The sequence below is a fragment of the Quercus lobata genome, chromosome 8 (assembly GCF_001633185.2).
Source record: "Quercus lobata isolate SW786 chromosome 8, ValleyOak3.0 Primary Assembly, whole genome shotgun sequence".
NCBI classification, from domain to species: domain Eukaryota; kingdom Viridiplantae; phylum Streptophyta; class Magnoliopsida; order Fagales; family Fagaceae; genus Quercus; species Quercus lobata.
In genome coordinates this window covers 38,631,148-38,644,904 of record NC_044911.1, presented here as the reverse complement: position 1 = coordinate 38,644,904, position 13,757 = coordinate 38,631,148, and the positions used below count along the sequence as shown (strand labels likewise).

General features: G+C 34.2%; 2 protein-coding genes across 2 annotated transcripts; one reads left to right on the top strand and one right to left on the bottom strand.

Annotated features, from left to right (window-relative positions):
- Positions 1-1,073: 1,073 nt before the first annotated feature.
- Positions 1,074-1,758, bottom strand: LOC115956847. The gene is made up of 2 exons (XM_031075125.1): positions 1,621-1,758; positions 1,074-1,577 (listed from the first exon to the last, which is right to left on the bottom strand). The coding sequence occupies exons 1-2, from the start codon at positions 1,756-1,758 to the stop codon at positions 1,074-1,076; spliced, it is 642 nt and encodes a 213-aa protein (XP_030930985.1).
- A 2,434-nt stretch (positions 1,759-4,192) lies between these two features.
- Positions 4,193-9,724, top strand: LOC115957806 (thioredoxin 1-like). The gene is made up of 2 exons (XM_031076137.1): positions 4,193-4,712; positions 9,165-9,724. The coding sequence occupies exons 1-2, from the start codon at positions 4,460-4,462 to the stop codon at positions 9,476-9,478; spliced, it is 567 nt and encodes a 188-aa protein (XP_030931997.1). The 5' UTR covers positions 4,193-4,459; the 3' UTR covers positions 9,479-9,724.
- The last annotated feature ends 4,033 nt before the right edge of the window (positions 9,725-13,757 follow it).

The following is a 13,757-nucleotide window of genomic DNA, read 5'->3' as shown; positions in this document are numbered from 1 at the left end:
ATTGAGATTGATGCACTATCTATTTGTTAAAATAGCAAAAGAGGAGTTTTTGTAATTAGTTTAACTAAAATTCTAAAAAGGCTATGAGAGTCCTCTAAAGAATCCAAAAATATGCATTAGTTTACTCTTTTTGTTTCAACAACTACAAAATGCATAAAACAAAATGAAATTTGATTTTAAGTTCTAGTCTAACAGTGTATATAGAAAAAGACTACTATAGAATTTAATTGATGATCAATTTTTATACCATAAAAGAATCTATGTTACAATTGTATTGAGCCAAATTTAAGTAATGGAAAAAAAAAAAAAAAATCACTTAAAATTTCGTTATACATAATTTGACCCCCTGGGAAAAAAAAAAAAAAAAAAAAAAAAAATCTCGCTCTACCACCGACTATGTAAGAAAGATTATTTTAATCAACAAACTTGTGGAGTATCAATCAAAGGCAATGCTTTGTGTGAGAGAGAGATACAAGTACGTGTAGGCGATGGAAGATTACTTGGAGTCCACGTGGAGGAGGAGACAAACAAATAAGTACCGAACTTATCGACTATTGCATTAGTTTGGTCACTTTGCATGGTTCTGATGTCTTGTTGATGAAGAGCGATTACAACGCTAAGTACTTCAATTTCTTTTTTTTAGGAACTTGAAGGACTACAACTTTAGAAGCTACAATTTTTTTTTTTTTTGAGAATCTTAGGGCCGTATGATAGCGAAGTTTGAGTAATGTTGTTTGTAGTTTCTTAAAATATGTGTAGATGAAAAAGTATGAAGAAATGTGTGTAATGTTGTTTAAAAACTGAAAATAAGTTGTTTAACAACTCTACCAAATGGGGCCTTAGAAGCTACAATTTGAATGTGTGCAATATGTGGATCAATCCATTAAAAAAAAAAAAAAAATCCTTTCATTCTGGTCTTGAAGTTGTTAATTTGAATAATTAATTGTTAGAAGAAACTTTCTTTTTTTAACTTCTGCTCATCCAATGTAACAACAAGAAACCTTAGATTGTAATTCGGTGAGCATGAAATTACATCTTAATGTTACTATTTTAGTACTAAATATGATTTGTCATTAATCTACACAAATAATACCAAAATAACAATATCTGTTACCGTTAGATTGCAAACCTCTGCCACCATAGTATTGCTTGGTGGTTTCACGTGAGAATTCTACAAATGTCATCCCATACTTTAACCGTGATGATAGCGGGGGAATTATTTTTCCAATTTCTTGAGTTAGTTTATTATGGTCCTGCGCAGAATGATTTGTTCCCTCATTAGATTCTTCGAAGCACTGACCACATGACATAAATTGTTTCATGGGATAATCTGAGATAGAAAAGGTTTTATTCCATGCAGACTGCAAGAAAACAATAACTGTTTCTCTACTCAAACTTCCTAACTTAGCAGGTCTAGAGTCAGAGTGAAGGGTTGAGCCTAGCTTTCCTTTCGAGATGATATCAGCCGATTCACCCACCTGAATGATAAAACTCTCAGGAGAGGCCTTCACCATACAGGCATTATTCTTGTAAGGATTGAAAATTTGCGAATGTGTGGCCACTAGGGGATGGATATTCTTCATTGTAGGACACTGAAAATGGATAATTTGGTTCTGTTACTTGTGAGGAAAGAAATAAGGGAGATGTCAAAACAGTGAAGATACCGTAGTCGTAATGCCATTGCTGCCACAGATTGGAATGAATTCCACTGATCCAAGATTGTCTAGAGCAGATTGATTCTAGTCTATAAGATGCCATTTAGAGAGAGAGAGAGAGAGAGAGAGAGAGAGATTTCGTCAGATCTAACTAAAATTGGTCGGAGAATGGCAAGTTACGGTGTGGAGATCGGTTGGGTCGGTTGGAATTGGGTTTTCATGTAAAAACTTGTAAATTGAATTACTAGAAAAGTTTTTGGAGGCGGAAACCCGCTATCGACCATCACGGTATCTAGTTGGCCTACTTAAGACATATAATTTTTTTCCCTTATAATTCGATAGTTAAAACAAGGAAAAGAGATTTAAATCATGGATTTATCTATTAGAAATACTAGGAGGTGTCAATTATTCAATTTATATATCTCTTGAGTAACTCATTTAACCTATATAGGTTTTCTTTTCTTGCTCTAAGAGGGATAAAGTATCCCATGAGATTGTCTTGTGGTTACTTTCAAATTTGGTGGGTCCCACGTGCTATTGGAGGGGCACACGATTAGAGCTAGTCTCATAAAATAATTTTTTCTAAAAAGGTGGAGTAGGAATGAAATTTGCTTGCCTTGTCCCACCTTGAAAGTTTTACATTGTGGCACATTGGCACAGTTTTGAAAAATGATATGCAATTTAAAGCTTTTGTAGCTCATATGTTAAGAGTGACTCTAAGATGTTAGTTAAAAGATTCAAACCTAAGACCTTGAGAATCCAACAGTATCTTGTGTTTTAAATACATGCAACATTATACTCACAACATATAGGCCTCATAGGTAGGTGAAAATGTGGTATTTTGTATCATGGGAATATAAAACACCCAACTCACAATGAGTTGGGTTCAAGGTCTTACACTTGTGGGGTCAATCCCTATATGAATTGGGTGTATGTATGTCCCTATGATACAAAACAGAAGTCCATAGTTAAGGCTCACATGTTGTGAATATGATGTTACATGAACTCGAACATTAGATACTTTTTTCTTGAGAACTACTAAATCAACTCCTTGAGTTTTAATGAGAATATTATTTATCCTATATCAAAAAAAAAAAAAAAAAAAAATCACACTCTCACCCTAGCTTACTAATCATCCCACATTCCATATTACTTCATTGACAAAATTTAAATACAATATTTTAGATATTGTTCCTTAAATCCCTCTCTAAGAAATTTTAACATCGTTATTATGATCTTCCTTTCTAAGCACTAGCATTGAAAAATGCTAAAGGCATATTTAAGGCATTTTTGACATTTTAGAAGACAAAACCACTTGCATCAAACAATGCTAAACCACACTATTGCAAAAAATTTTGCAATAGTGCTACAGTACAATTCTAAACTTAGAATTGTACTGTAGCAGAATGTTAAAAAAAATATATATATATATTTTATTCAGTCCGTTTTTTCATTAAACCCCACAATTCTTTTCTCTCTCTTCCTTCTCTTCTCTTTTCTCCATCTTTGCTCTTTCCTTTCTACGGACCCAAACGCAACCTCTGCTCTCTCTTCCTTCTCTCTTCCTTCTCTGTTGGGTTCGGTGTTTGGGTTGTGGGTCCGGTGTTTGGGTCGTGGTTGGGTTGTGGGTCCGGTGTTTGGCTCGTGGGTGACGGCGTCGGTGTGGTGGGTGTTGTTGATCATCTAGTTGGGTTTGGTGGGTGGATCGGTTTGAAACAGTAGATTTGTTGATCGGTGGGTGGATCATTGGTAGCTCCAGTGATGATATTTTTTGAATGGGTTTGCTCCGGTGGGTTTCAAATCGGCGGAGCTACCAATTATCACCGGTGGGTTTGTTCATCTCTCATCGTCGATCGGCGAGCTGGGTTTGGTGGGTGGATCGGTTTGAAATGGTAGATTTGTTGATCAGTTGGGTGGATCATTGGTAGCTCCGGTGATGATATTTTTTGAATGGGTTTGCTCCGGTGGGTTTCAAATCGGCAGTGTGATTTCTGATCAGTGGCTTGGGTGGTGGGTGTGGTGGCCATTGTTGGCTCTGGTTTGATGGTTTGTGTGTGTGTGGCTCTGTTGATGGGTCTGTGTGTGTGTGGTTCTGTGAGATGAACCGATGCTAGAGGTTGAGGGAGGCTGAGGAAAAAAAAAAAAAAACAAACGGTTGGAAAGCCTAGGAAAGTGAAACTGAAAAAAAAATATTGGTTAAAAAGAAATAATAAAAAAAGATTAAAGAATAATATTTTAATAAGAATAGAGTTTTAGGATGTGAGATGTATTGTAAAATGGGATGGTATAACTAATAAAGTGGTTTTTTGAGATGGTATAATAGTATAGCATAACATTTCTCAATGCTAGTGCTCAAGAAGAATACATAAAAGACAGTATTAGGAAAAAACAAAAACAAAAACAAAAACAAAAAAACAAAACAAAACAAAAAGAGTAGCGGAGAGAGAGAGAGAGAGAGAGAGAGAGAGAGAGAGAGAGAGAGAGGGAACATGAAAATTGAGAAATACAGTCATTACTCGTTTGATTACTGATTGGCCTTCTGGAAGGAAAAATAATAATAAAAAAAAGGAATGATACTGTTATACCACACACTCAGCATGAACTACTCTTCAATCCATCATCCTACACTTTCACTTCCGCACTCATCCCCAATTCCTCTCTCTCTCATCTAACTTTCCTTTCCCCATTCCATCTCTCTTCTCTACAACTATATTCATATTTATAGGTATGCATAATAATCACATATAGATCCCAATCTCACATACCTAATTCTCTGTTTTTTTTTTTTTTTTTTTTTTTCCCCAATGGCTACCCTTTCCGAATCCCTCGCTCTCTCTTCTCTCTCCAATCTCAGACCCTCCCTCTCGCCGTATCTGACCTCACCGCCGTCACTCTCCCTCTCCGCGTACCGGAAACTTACTGCCTTGCCCCAATTCACCGGCCTCAGGATCCAATTGCCTTCACACCGATCCGTTTCGTCGTTCAGCTCCAGAAACCCTAGCGTTCTTCGCCGATGTGCTCGCGTTTCTTGTGAAGCTCAGGAAACCGCTCTTGATAGTAAGTTTTTTTTTTCTCTTAAAAAAATATCCCTTTATTATATAAAATTTTGAAATTTATTCTTGCACTATTTATTTATGCTTTAATTTTCATATGGGCATTGAGATTATTTAGATTTCTGGGTTTTGGTTAATTAAGGATTTCGTATTAATGCATTCATCAAATTGTATGTTTGATTGAAGATTTGCAGTTTTTTTTTTTAATGATATATGGGTTGAATTCAAAGGACAAGTCTTTACAATGAGATTCAATTTCACAACATGGCCAATGAGCTCGGTCTCAAATGGCACTCCCCTTTTGTAAGAATGGGGAGAGGGATGAGTTTGTGGGTTTAAGACTTACTCGACGTATGTGTAATGTACTAATCAGAAGAAATAAAAATGCTTGAAATTTGGGATGACCATTTAAAATATATGATCAATATGCTTAAGTCGGCATGTTGCTTTTGCTGTGTCCCATCATTTGAATGAGTAATGGATGCATCGATGGAAGCGAGTTAAGAGCAGATTAGTCATATTGGAAGCTTTTTTTTTTTTTTTAATTGATGAATCTGAATCCTCTGGATAGCGATCACTTCTACATTCTCAGCATCCATAACAAATATGTACAGCAAGGCATTTTAATGAGTGGATTTCTTGAACCAAAAAGTTTCTCCATACCGGCTTGAGGTTTTTTCAATCAAGGCAGGGTTGAAGCATAATTATTATTTTACAACAAGTGGGAGAGGACAATTTGAACCTAGGTTTTCGTAATGAGAAAAACAGGCCAATGTGTTATGAGTCTAGGGCCCTAGGCTTAGGGAAGGGGTTACTGAGTCCTCTGTGAGTTGTTGAGTCCAAGGTTGTTCCAATTTGTTATTGACTTCTACATGTAGTGTTTGGTTCTTATTTTCTAGCTTGTGTGAGTTAACATGTCCTACTTTTTTTCTTTTGTTGTTATTCAATTGGTATAAAAAGGCAACAAAAGGTATATAAATGGTATTGTAGTTTATTCTCCAAAGAAGCAAGTGTAGGAGGTTAGGACTCCTTCAAAGTAGTCAATTTCATCAAACTTAGAGACTTTGGTTCTCTCAAAGCAACTGGTACAAATTAGTGTACGCAGCAATTGGTATCAGAGTCTGGGCATGGACTAGTGACTGTGAGTGGAGTAGTTAAAGTAAAAATTTAGCTTCCTTATCTCTGGTCAGCAGCAGATACTGCAGGTTGTGGAAAGATACACTAAGCTATTCAACAATCTCAGCATGTCTCCATCATACAGAGAAGGAAGATAGAGCTTGCATCCATCATATAGAGGAGAGAACTTGCAAGCTCATGCAAGAGGGGCCCTCAATTGAGGGCATAATGAAAATTGGAGGGTCACAAAAGTTATAAGTGTAAAAAAGCCTCCAAGGATTGCAGATCTGTGAGACTAAAAACTAGTAATAAAGTCTCAAATTTGGGTGGACAAAGTATGGTCACAAAACTTTAAAAACTTTCAGCCTCTGTACCTCTATGTCATTGACATCAGAAAGTTAGATGCATGTCATTGCAAATAAAATACTTAAAGAAGGCTGGAAAAAGAAGTATATCACATAAAACAAGGTGACACTTAAGAAACTAAAGAGTAGTACTTTTTGGTGGAAGAAGTGAACTCATATTTAATACAGGTGCTACTTAATGGTCTCCTGTTGACTAAAAATCCAAATGATGAACGAGTGATTCATTTTAGGGAGAAAAATATTCATCTCTTCATATATATATATATATATATATATATGTATATGTTTATATATCCAAGTATTTGAAAAATGTCAAGGAGCTTATATAGTTGAGTCTAGACTTACGGGAGTTGTTTCAGAGTCTTTCGTCTTTAGTGAGTTTTGTTTTGTTTTGTTTTTTGTTTTTTTTTTTTTTTTGGATAGGTTTCATTGAAGAAAAGACTACTTCATGCGAGAAAATCACGAAGTAGCCAAGAAGTACAAAAAAGATTAAAGTAGAACTCACCCTTGAAAACTTGCTTACTTATTTATTTATTTATTTATAAAAAGAAAGCAAAAGACTAGAACTTGATTAAACAGCCTTCCTAAAAAGTTTGTCTCATATTTACCACAATTGCTTGCTTAATGGTCCCTATTGTCTAGAAAGTAAAAAGCGATGAATTAGTGATTAATTATGGGGAAAAATATTCATGGCCCTTCTGAAAATTTGTTCATAACTCTTGATCAGGCCAAATGCAATGACAATTTTGGCAGTACCTTGTGGTGCAACAAGGTTTGGGCACAAAGGGGCTCTCAAGCAATTTTTAAAATCTCATTTCATTCCGGTCGGATTTTTTTTTTTTTTTTTCCTTCAGGTGGATAAACTAGTGTAGGTGACCCCCCTGATTCTGTATCATCCCAAATTCCTGTCTATTCTGGCCTAAACCAGAGTTCTGGGCGGAATTTTTCCATTTTGAGCAAAACTAGAATTCTGAACTGGATTTTAGAAGGCTCACTTCCTTCTGATTTTTCTTCTTTTCCATGCATTTTGTGAGAGAGAAAGAGGGAAGTGCATGAATTCTTTAACCATAAGTGTAGAGTTGTGCAGTGAATCAGTGGATCTGGTTGGTAAAGCACAGGGGAGGTAAAGAAAAAACAAAAACAAAAAGACAAAGAAGAAGACGAGGTTAGAAATTAGAGAGGGCACGGTGAAAAAAAAATGGAAGATGAGAAGATAGATACAGAAAAGGCACAGTCTAAACAGACAAGGTGAAGGAATGTTGAAGGTAAAGTTAAATGAGAAAGGAAATGAATAAAGAAATAGGGAAAGCTGGGAAGGTGAGACACAAAAAAGGTCAATCTCATGTGAGATATTTATAAATTGAAAGAAATGAACCTTCCAATCATAGTCTTCCCAACACCCCTATATACTTCTTTATTTACAAAAATACCATTTTTTATTTAAAAAAACACTAAATTAGATTAATTAATTTAAATCATTCAGCCTAATAATAGAAATAAGTGTGTGTATATACACAACTGGTGTGTAATCCCAAGACGGTGCATTGGTATACATTGGTGTTGAAAATATTTCGTTCCAATAACCATTCCAGAATGGAATTCAAAACTTTGCTCTTAGCCTCTCCCTTTTTAAGGGACTTGGGCCTGGTTCACCCTTGAGCACAAGAGTTGACGTTAAGAGATTTTACCAATTGAGCTAACCAAAACCTATTTGTTGAGTCCAATTTGTTATGGCTTTTACATGTAGATTTTAAGATGTAAATATTTCCTAGCTTGTGTGAGTTTACATGTCCTACGTTTTTTTTGCTCTTGTTATTCAAGTTTTAGAAAAGGGCAACAAAGCTAGGGTTTGAGGGATACCCCACTGGTTCCTGCACCTCTTGTGGTGCCTGAGCACTAGGATTTGAACCCCCTTCCCATTATTTATTATCAAAATAAAAGGGCAACAAAACTAAGGATACGTTTGGTATGCTATAATAGCTCTTATAATGGAATAATTATTCATGTGTAATAGCAATTTGGTTATTTGGTTGCATTTTTATTATATGGATTAGTTATTACATTGGAATAACTATTCTTTAAATTGAAGAATAACTATTCCTCTTTAAAATGAATGTAATAGCTATTCCTTAGTGCATATATTTCCAAAAATATAAAATTTCCTTATACATTATCTTTTACAAGTTTTCCATATGTAACAACCAAACTTATGAATAGTAATAGTTAATCTATTACAATGTCTTTTATTCTTAGTAATAAAGATTACTATTCCTAATGTAATTTATATTCAGTGTACCAAACGTACCCTAAATAAAAAGTATCATCATTTATTCTTCAAAGAAACACTTTAGTGTATGAGGTTAGGATTCACTCAAAGTAGGTTTTTTTTTTTTTTTTTTTTTTAAAAAAAAAAAAAAAAAAACAAACTGGGGTGTAGTTGGCTTCCTTGAAGCTACTCATAAAAATTAGTTTACGCAATAATTGGTATTAGAGTTTGTGCATGGACCAGCGTGTGGAAAAGCTGGAGCAAAAGGTTAGCTCTCTCTCATCTCTGTTCAGAACAGATGCAGGCAGGTCATGGAAAGATTTATTGAGCTATTCAACAAGCTCAACATGTCCATCACACAAAGGAGAGAACTTGCAAGCTCAGCAAGCGGTGCCCATGAAAGGCATAGTGGCAATGGAGGTCAAAAAATACTGGTAAAAAAGGAGGAAAACTACAGCCACAATGAGGACAACACAATAAATTGAATACATTATACATATTTAATCGACTTCTATGTAGGATTTTCTAGAACATACCATGGTTCCATTCATTTGGTGCTATTGTTTAAATTAACTCCTTGGCTGTGAATTGTGTTATCAGTCTATTACTAGAATAAGACTCTTGAAAATGATGAATAGTGGATATCTATGTTGCTCTTCATGAAATGCACCCAACTGGATTAACCTCTTGCTTGGCTTTCAAATTTCAGTTCCCATTGTGACTGATGCTACATGGGAATCACTTGTCCTCAAGTCTGATGGGCCTGTTCTGGTTGAGTTTTGGGCTCCATGGTGTGGGCCATGCCGTATGATACATCCAGTAATTGGTGAATTGGCAAAGCAATATGATGGGAAGCTCAAGTGCTTCAAATTGAGTACTGACGATAGTCCTTCAATTGCAACCCAATATGGAATTCGAAGCATCCCAACAATCATGATCTTCATCAACGGTGAGAAGAAAGACGCAGTAATTGGTGCTGTGCCCAAAACCACACTAATTGCCAGCATTGAGAAATTCTTGTAGAGATGGTGTTTCTTTTCAAAACTGTGTTATTCTTTTGGAAGTTTTTCATGTTGAGGTTGAAAATTTTTTTGACCTTTTGTATAATTTTGGAAGCTTCATGTATCAGGTTTTCTTTTGACATTGATTATTCGTCTTTTTGTACGTTAAACATTTGAACTTCTCCAATAATAAATGTTAGCCATGCTGAAAATTGTACTCAATAAAAAGTTGTGAAATATTTAGAGGGAAGTATTCTGCAATTTGTCAATGTGGTGACTTGAAAATTGTATTTCAACCTTTGACCCTGTTTCAGTCTTCTCAATCTATACTAGAAACATGCTTTTCATGACTTTTAATTAAATCTAGAACTTTTGAATTGACTGGTTCTTCACCTGGATTTAATGAAATTTGTATGATGAACTTGGGGAATTGGGCTGAAAAAGATGGTGCCTTCTATCTTTCAATTTCAATTGCTGGGCTTATGATGGAATTCAAGGCAGGTATACGTAGCTTGAATTCAGACGATTCTACAACTCGATTTGTGTCTATTTTTTTACGAACCACTTTCTTGTCATGATGTTGGTGGATTCAACTTGAAGCGTATAAATTACCGTTTCTCTAGAATCGATGACTTTGTCTCAACCCAAGGACTTGAGCAATCGAAAGAAAAGACTTCAAGCTATATACGCTCTGCTTGTTTTACTCATCTTTGGAGAATTTAGAGGCCAGGGGAAAGAATGAGGAAAGTACATTGAGATTAGAGAAAGACAAACTAAAACGAAATTTTTCTAACAAAATTCTCGAAGAACACATGAACTACGCATGAATTGAAGTGGTGGCAGCATTTGTTTATTATTATTATTATTATTATTTCTCATTTTTTAGTATTCCCTCCGTCCCAGTTTGTTTATCCTTTATTCTATTTTGGAATGTCCCAAAATATTGTCCTGTTTCTAAAAATAAAAGTCATTAATTTACTAATGTTCCTATTATACCCCTACTTTATTTTCAAAACTATTTGAAAAGAAAACTAACAAATATTTAAAAAAATCAATCTGATTGGGGCATCTTTTTAGTTACCTTATTAAGAATAACTCTTTAAAAAAAAAGTTGATAAATTTACTTAAGGGTAGTTTTGTAAACTTATACATTTTTATAAGGCAGACAAGACAATATTTGATGTTCCCTTAAAAAATTTAACTTTTCAAATAGGACAAACAAATTGGGACGGAGGGAGTATGATGTTAGTATTGAAGTTAACAATAATGGCAACAATAACGCCCTATTCCCAAAAATTTTAAGTTATTGGCTATGGATCTTTAACAACATTAATTAAGGTTGATTATTTATATTCTTTTCTAACATTTTATTCCATCCAAAATCATAGTCTCTCTTACTTCCTAAATTGACATGGTCTTTTTAATTACTACTAATGTTATCTTTATCTTCCAATACCTTTTTTTTTCCTTCCCCTAACCTGAATAAACTCACTTGAATAAATTAATTGTTCTACTTTGCATATAACCAAACATTTCAAGCAATTTTCTTTCACCTTTTGATGTGAACCCCGTCAAGAATAACGAGACCCAACAACGAAAGGGAACCCCAGATCGTTCTATGGACAGATTCAAATGGGAGACCTCGACCCGTTGTTTATGACAAACAAGAACCTCGGTATAAGGAAGACACCACAAACGGTGGTGGAAACTCCATTTGATAAGTCGAGATGAACGCCACGGGAATTCCCGATAAGTTCGAGTAGTTCTTCAAAGAACCAAAGAGAATAAACCTCACAAGTTTTATCAATAATGTCTGAAAAAAACGTTTATAGACTTAGATGACTATTTAAGGGCTCCTTAAAACTTGACAAACAAGAAAATATATTCTAAAATAACTCCTAATTGATACCTAACCATATTAGGAATAAAGTTTGACCTAGAAAACATTAAATGCACCTAAAAACAAGGAAATAAATCACCTAAACCTAGAATAACATTTTTTATATAGACCCAAAATATTTCATGCCAATTCTTAGCCTTGACCGGATCCTTCTAGAACTTGAATCAAGGTAACGATTTTTTGTTGCCCACATGGATCATGCTCAATGGGCCTCCACGAATTTGCTTGAGCCCATAACTCTTGGATGAGTCCGTTAAGTACATCCTTGAACTTCTTTGCTTGTGCTCTCGTAACCGGCCCAATTGGTACTTGAACGAGATCCTTCGAAGTGGTGCCTTGATCTCCATCACCTTTTCATCAATAGGAGCCACCCATATTTTTAATTGGATTCTTTCATTTTGAATTCTATCTTTATATGTATTTCTATTTATCCATCTTAATATTTTCATTTTAGTTACACTCATTTTATGAATCTATTTCTTCTTAACAATCCAACACTTAGTATTATAGAACCTAGTTGATCTTGATAACATTTTCCCTTTAACTTAATAGGTATTTTACAATCACACAAGACTCCTAATGCACTTCTCTACTTCATCCACCATGCTCTTATCCTTTAACTCACATCTTCTTTGATCTCTCAATCTTTATGGATTAATGATCCAATATATCGAAAGCTCTCGCATTTTTTGTATCTCTTGAGCATCAAGTCTTACTACCCCCTTAATCTTTATTTCCACTTTTACTAAACATACATTCTATGTTGTCAGTTTTAATTCTACTTAATCGAAAGCATTCCAAAGCATTTCACCAAATTTCTAACTCAACATTAACTCCACTTGTAGTTTCATTCACTAAAACTATATCATTTGTAAAAAGCATACACCAAGGAACTTTCTATTGAATCAATTTAGTGAGCTCACCCATTACTAGTGTGAAGAGATAAAGATTTAACGTTGATCCTTGATGCAAACCTATAGTGATAGGAAACTTTAACTTGTGATGTATTCACTTGTTCTTGTTCTCACACTAGTTATAACTCTATCATACATATCCTTAATCAAGTTAATATATTTTAAAGGAACTCCTTTCTTTTCCAAACCCTACTATATGCTTTTTAACATTTTGTCTAAGTTTTTTTTTTTTTTTTTTTTTTTTTGCAAATAATTTATTTTTTAGCTTTTTAAAATAAACTAGTTTTTAACTTTTTATAAAACATTTAACATAAAAGTTACCAAAAAAACATATCTTTTGATAAACATTATATAAATAGGCTACCATAGATAAGCAAGAGCCATACACACACTTCATGAATCTTATCACATTGTATTTTTCTTAAATGGTAGAATAGATAATTCAATATACAAATCAAATCATAATAAATACCTATTAATAACTACCATAATTATAAAATTTCATAATTACACATACAATAATGAGAATGGATCAAATTTTGTTAAATATACATGTTATTAACTAATAATATATATATAAAATGAAATCTTTTTCTTATTTTCAATCTTATATATAAATTTAGCTTTTGTAGTCGACTTGTTTTTCCTTTGTACCCGTTGTCTCTCTCTTCTTCCTGGACCTAGAAAGCCCAAAACCCACCCAATACTATTTTCTCCTAGCAATAGTTGGGTCATTATATCATCTCGACCAACAACACAAATTCTGATAATTCTTGAAAATTGATGCAACACTAGACTTTAAATGTTACTCAAGATAGTAAAGAAAATTCCCGTATTTAAAGATATTCTTAGAAATTAGTTTTAGGAAAATTATAAAATATTTCAAGAGTACAAAAAGCACTGTATTTCCTTGTTTTATATGAACCGTGGGTTCTACAATAAATTTAATTAATGTGATTTATTATTATATGGAATGAGGAAGTACAACGTTATTGTACTCCTACTTAGCTTTCAAAAATTTACATTCCAAACCATCCATTGATGTCATCTAAAATATCATCAATTTATTTAGAGACTTGGGACCACATAGTCGCCCAAAATGAAATCAACAAGATATTCACATTTGCGAACTTTGTTTTAATTTCTATAATTGTTAGCATTATGATGTCGAATTGTTGGTAAAATTGTTCACTCCTACAGAAGGAGACTCCTCCCATCGGAGTAAATAACTTCACCAATTGCTTGATGAAATTTGGGGTTAGATATCTTAGATTTGTGGTCCTTGTATAACTTTTCAGCAAGCTTTTAGAAAAAGGGGGAAAAAAAACCTTTACCCCTTGTGATTAAGTTCAATTAAGCCGCCAAAATTGCCATAACTTCAGCGAATTGGTCTTTTTTTTTTTTTTGGGGGGGGGGGGGGGGGGGGGGGGGTGGTGTGTGGAGAAGAAGCTAAGGTTTCTTGATTAAGTTAAAAGACTACATCACCG

Bases quoted from the DNA above. Each gene is read 5' to 3' on its own strand.
- LOC115956847 (XM_031075125.1), bottom strand. From the start codon at position 1,758: ATGGCATCTTATAGACTAGAATCAATCTGCTCTAGACAATCTTGGATC. The intron at 1,578-1,620 runs GTAACAGAACCA...CCTACAATGAAG, and splicing joins CCTTATTTCTTTCCTCACAA to AATATCCATCCCCTAGTGGC.
- LOC115957806 (XM_031076137.1), top strand. From the start codon at position 4,460: ATGGCTACCCTTTCCGAATCCCTCGCTCTCTCTTCTCTCTCCAATCTC. The intron at 4,713-9,164 runs GTAAGTTTTTTT...TTCAAATTTCAG, and splicing joins TCAGGAAACCGCTCTTGATA to TTCCCATTGTGACTGATGCT.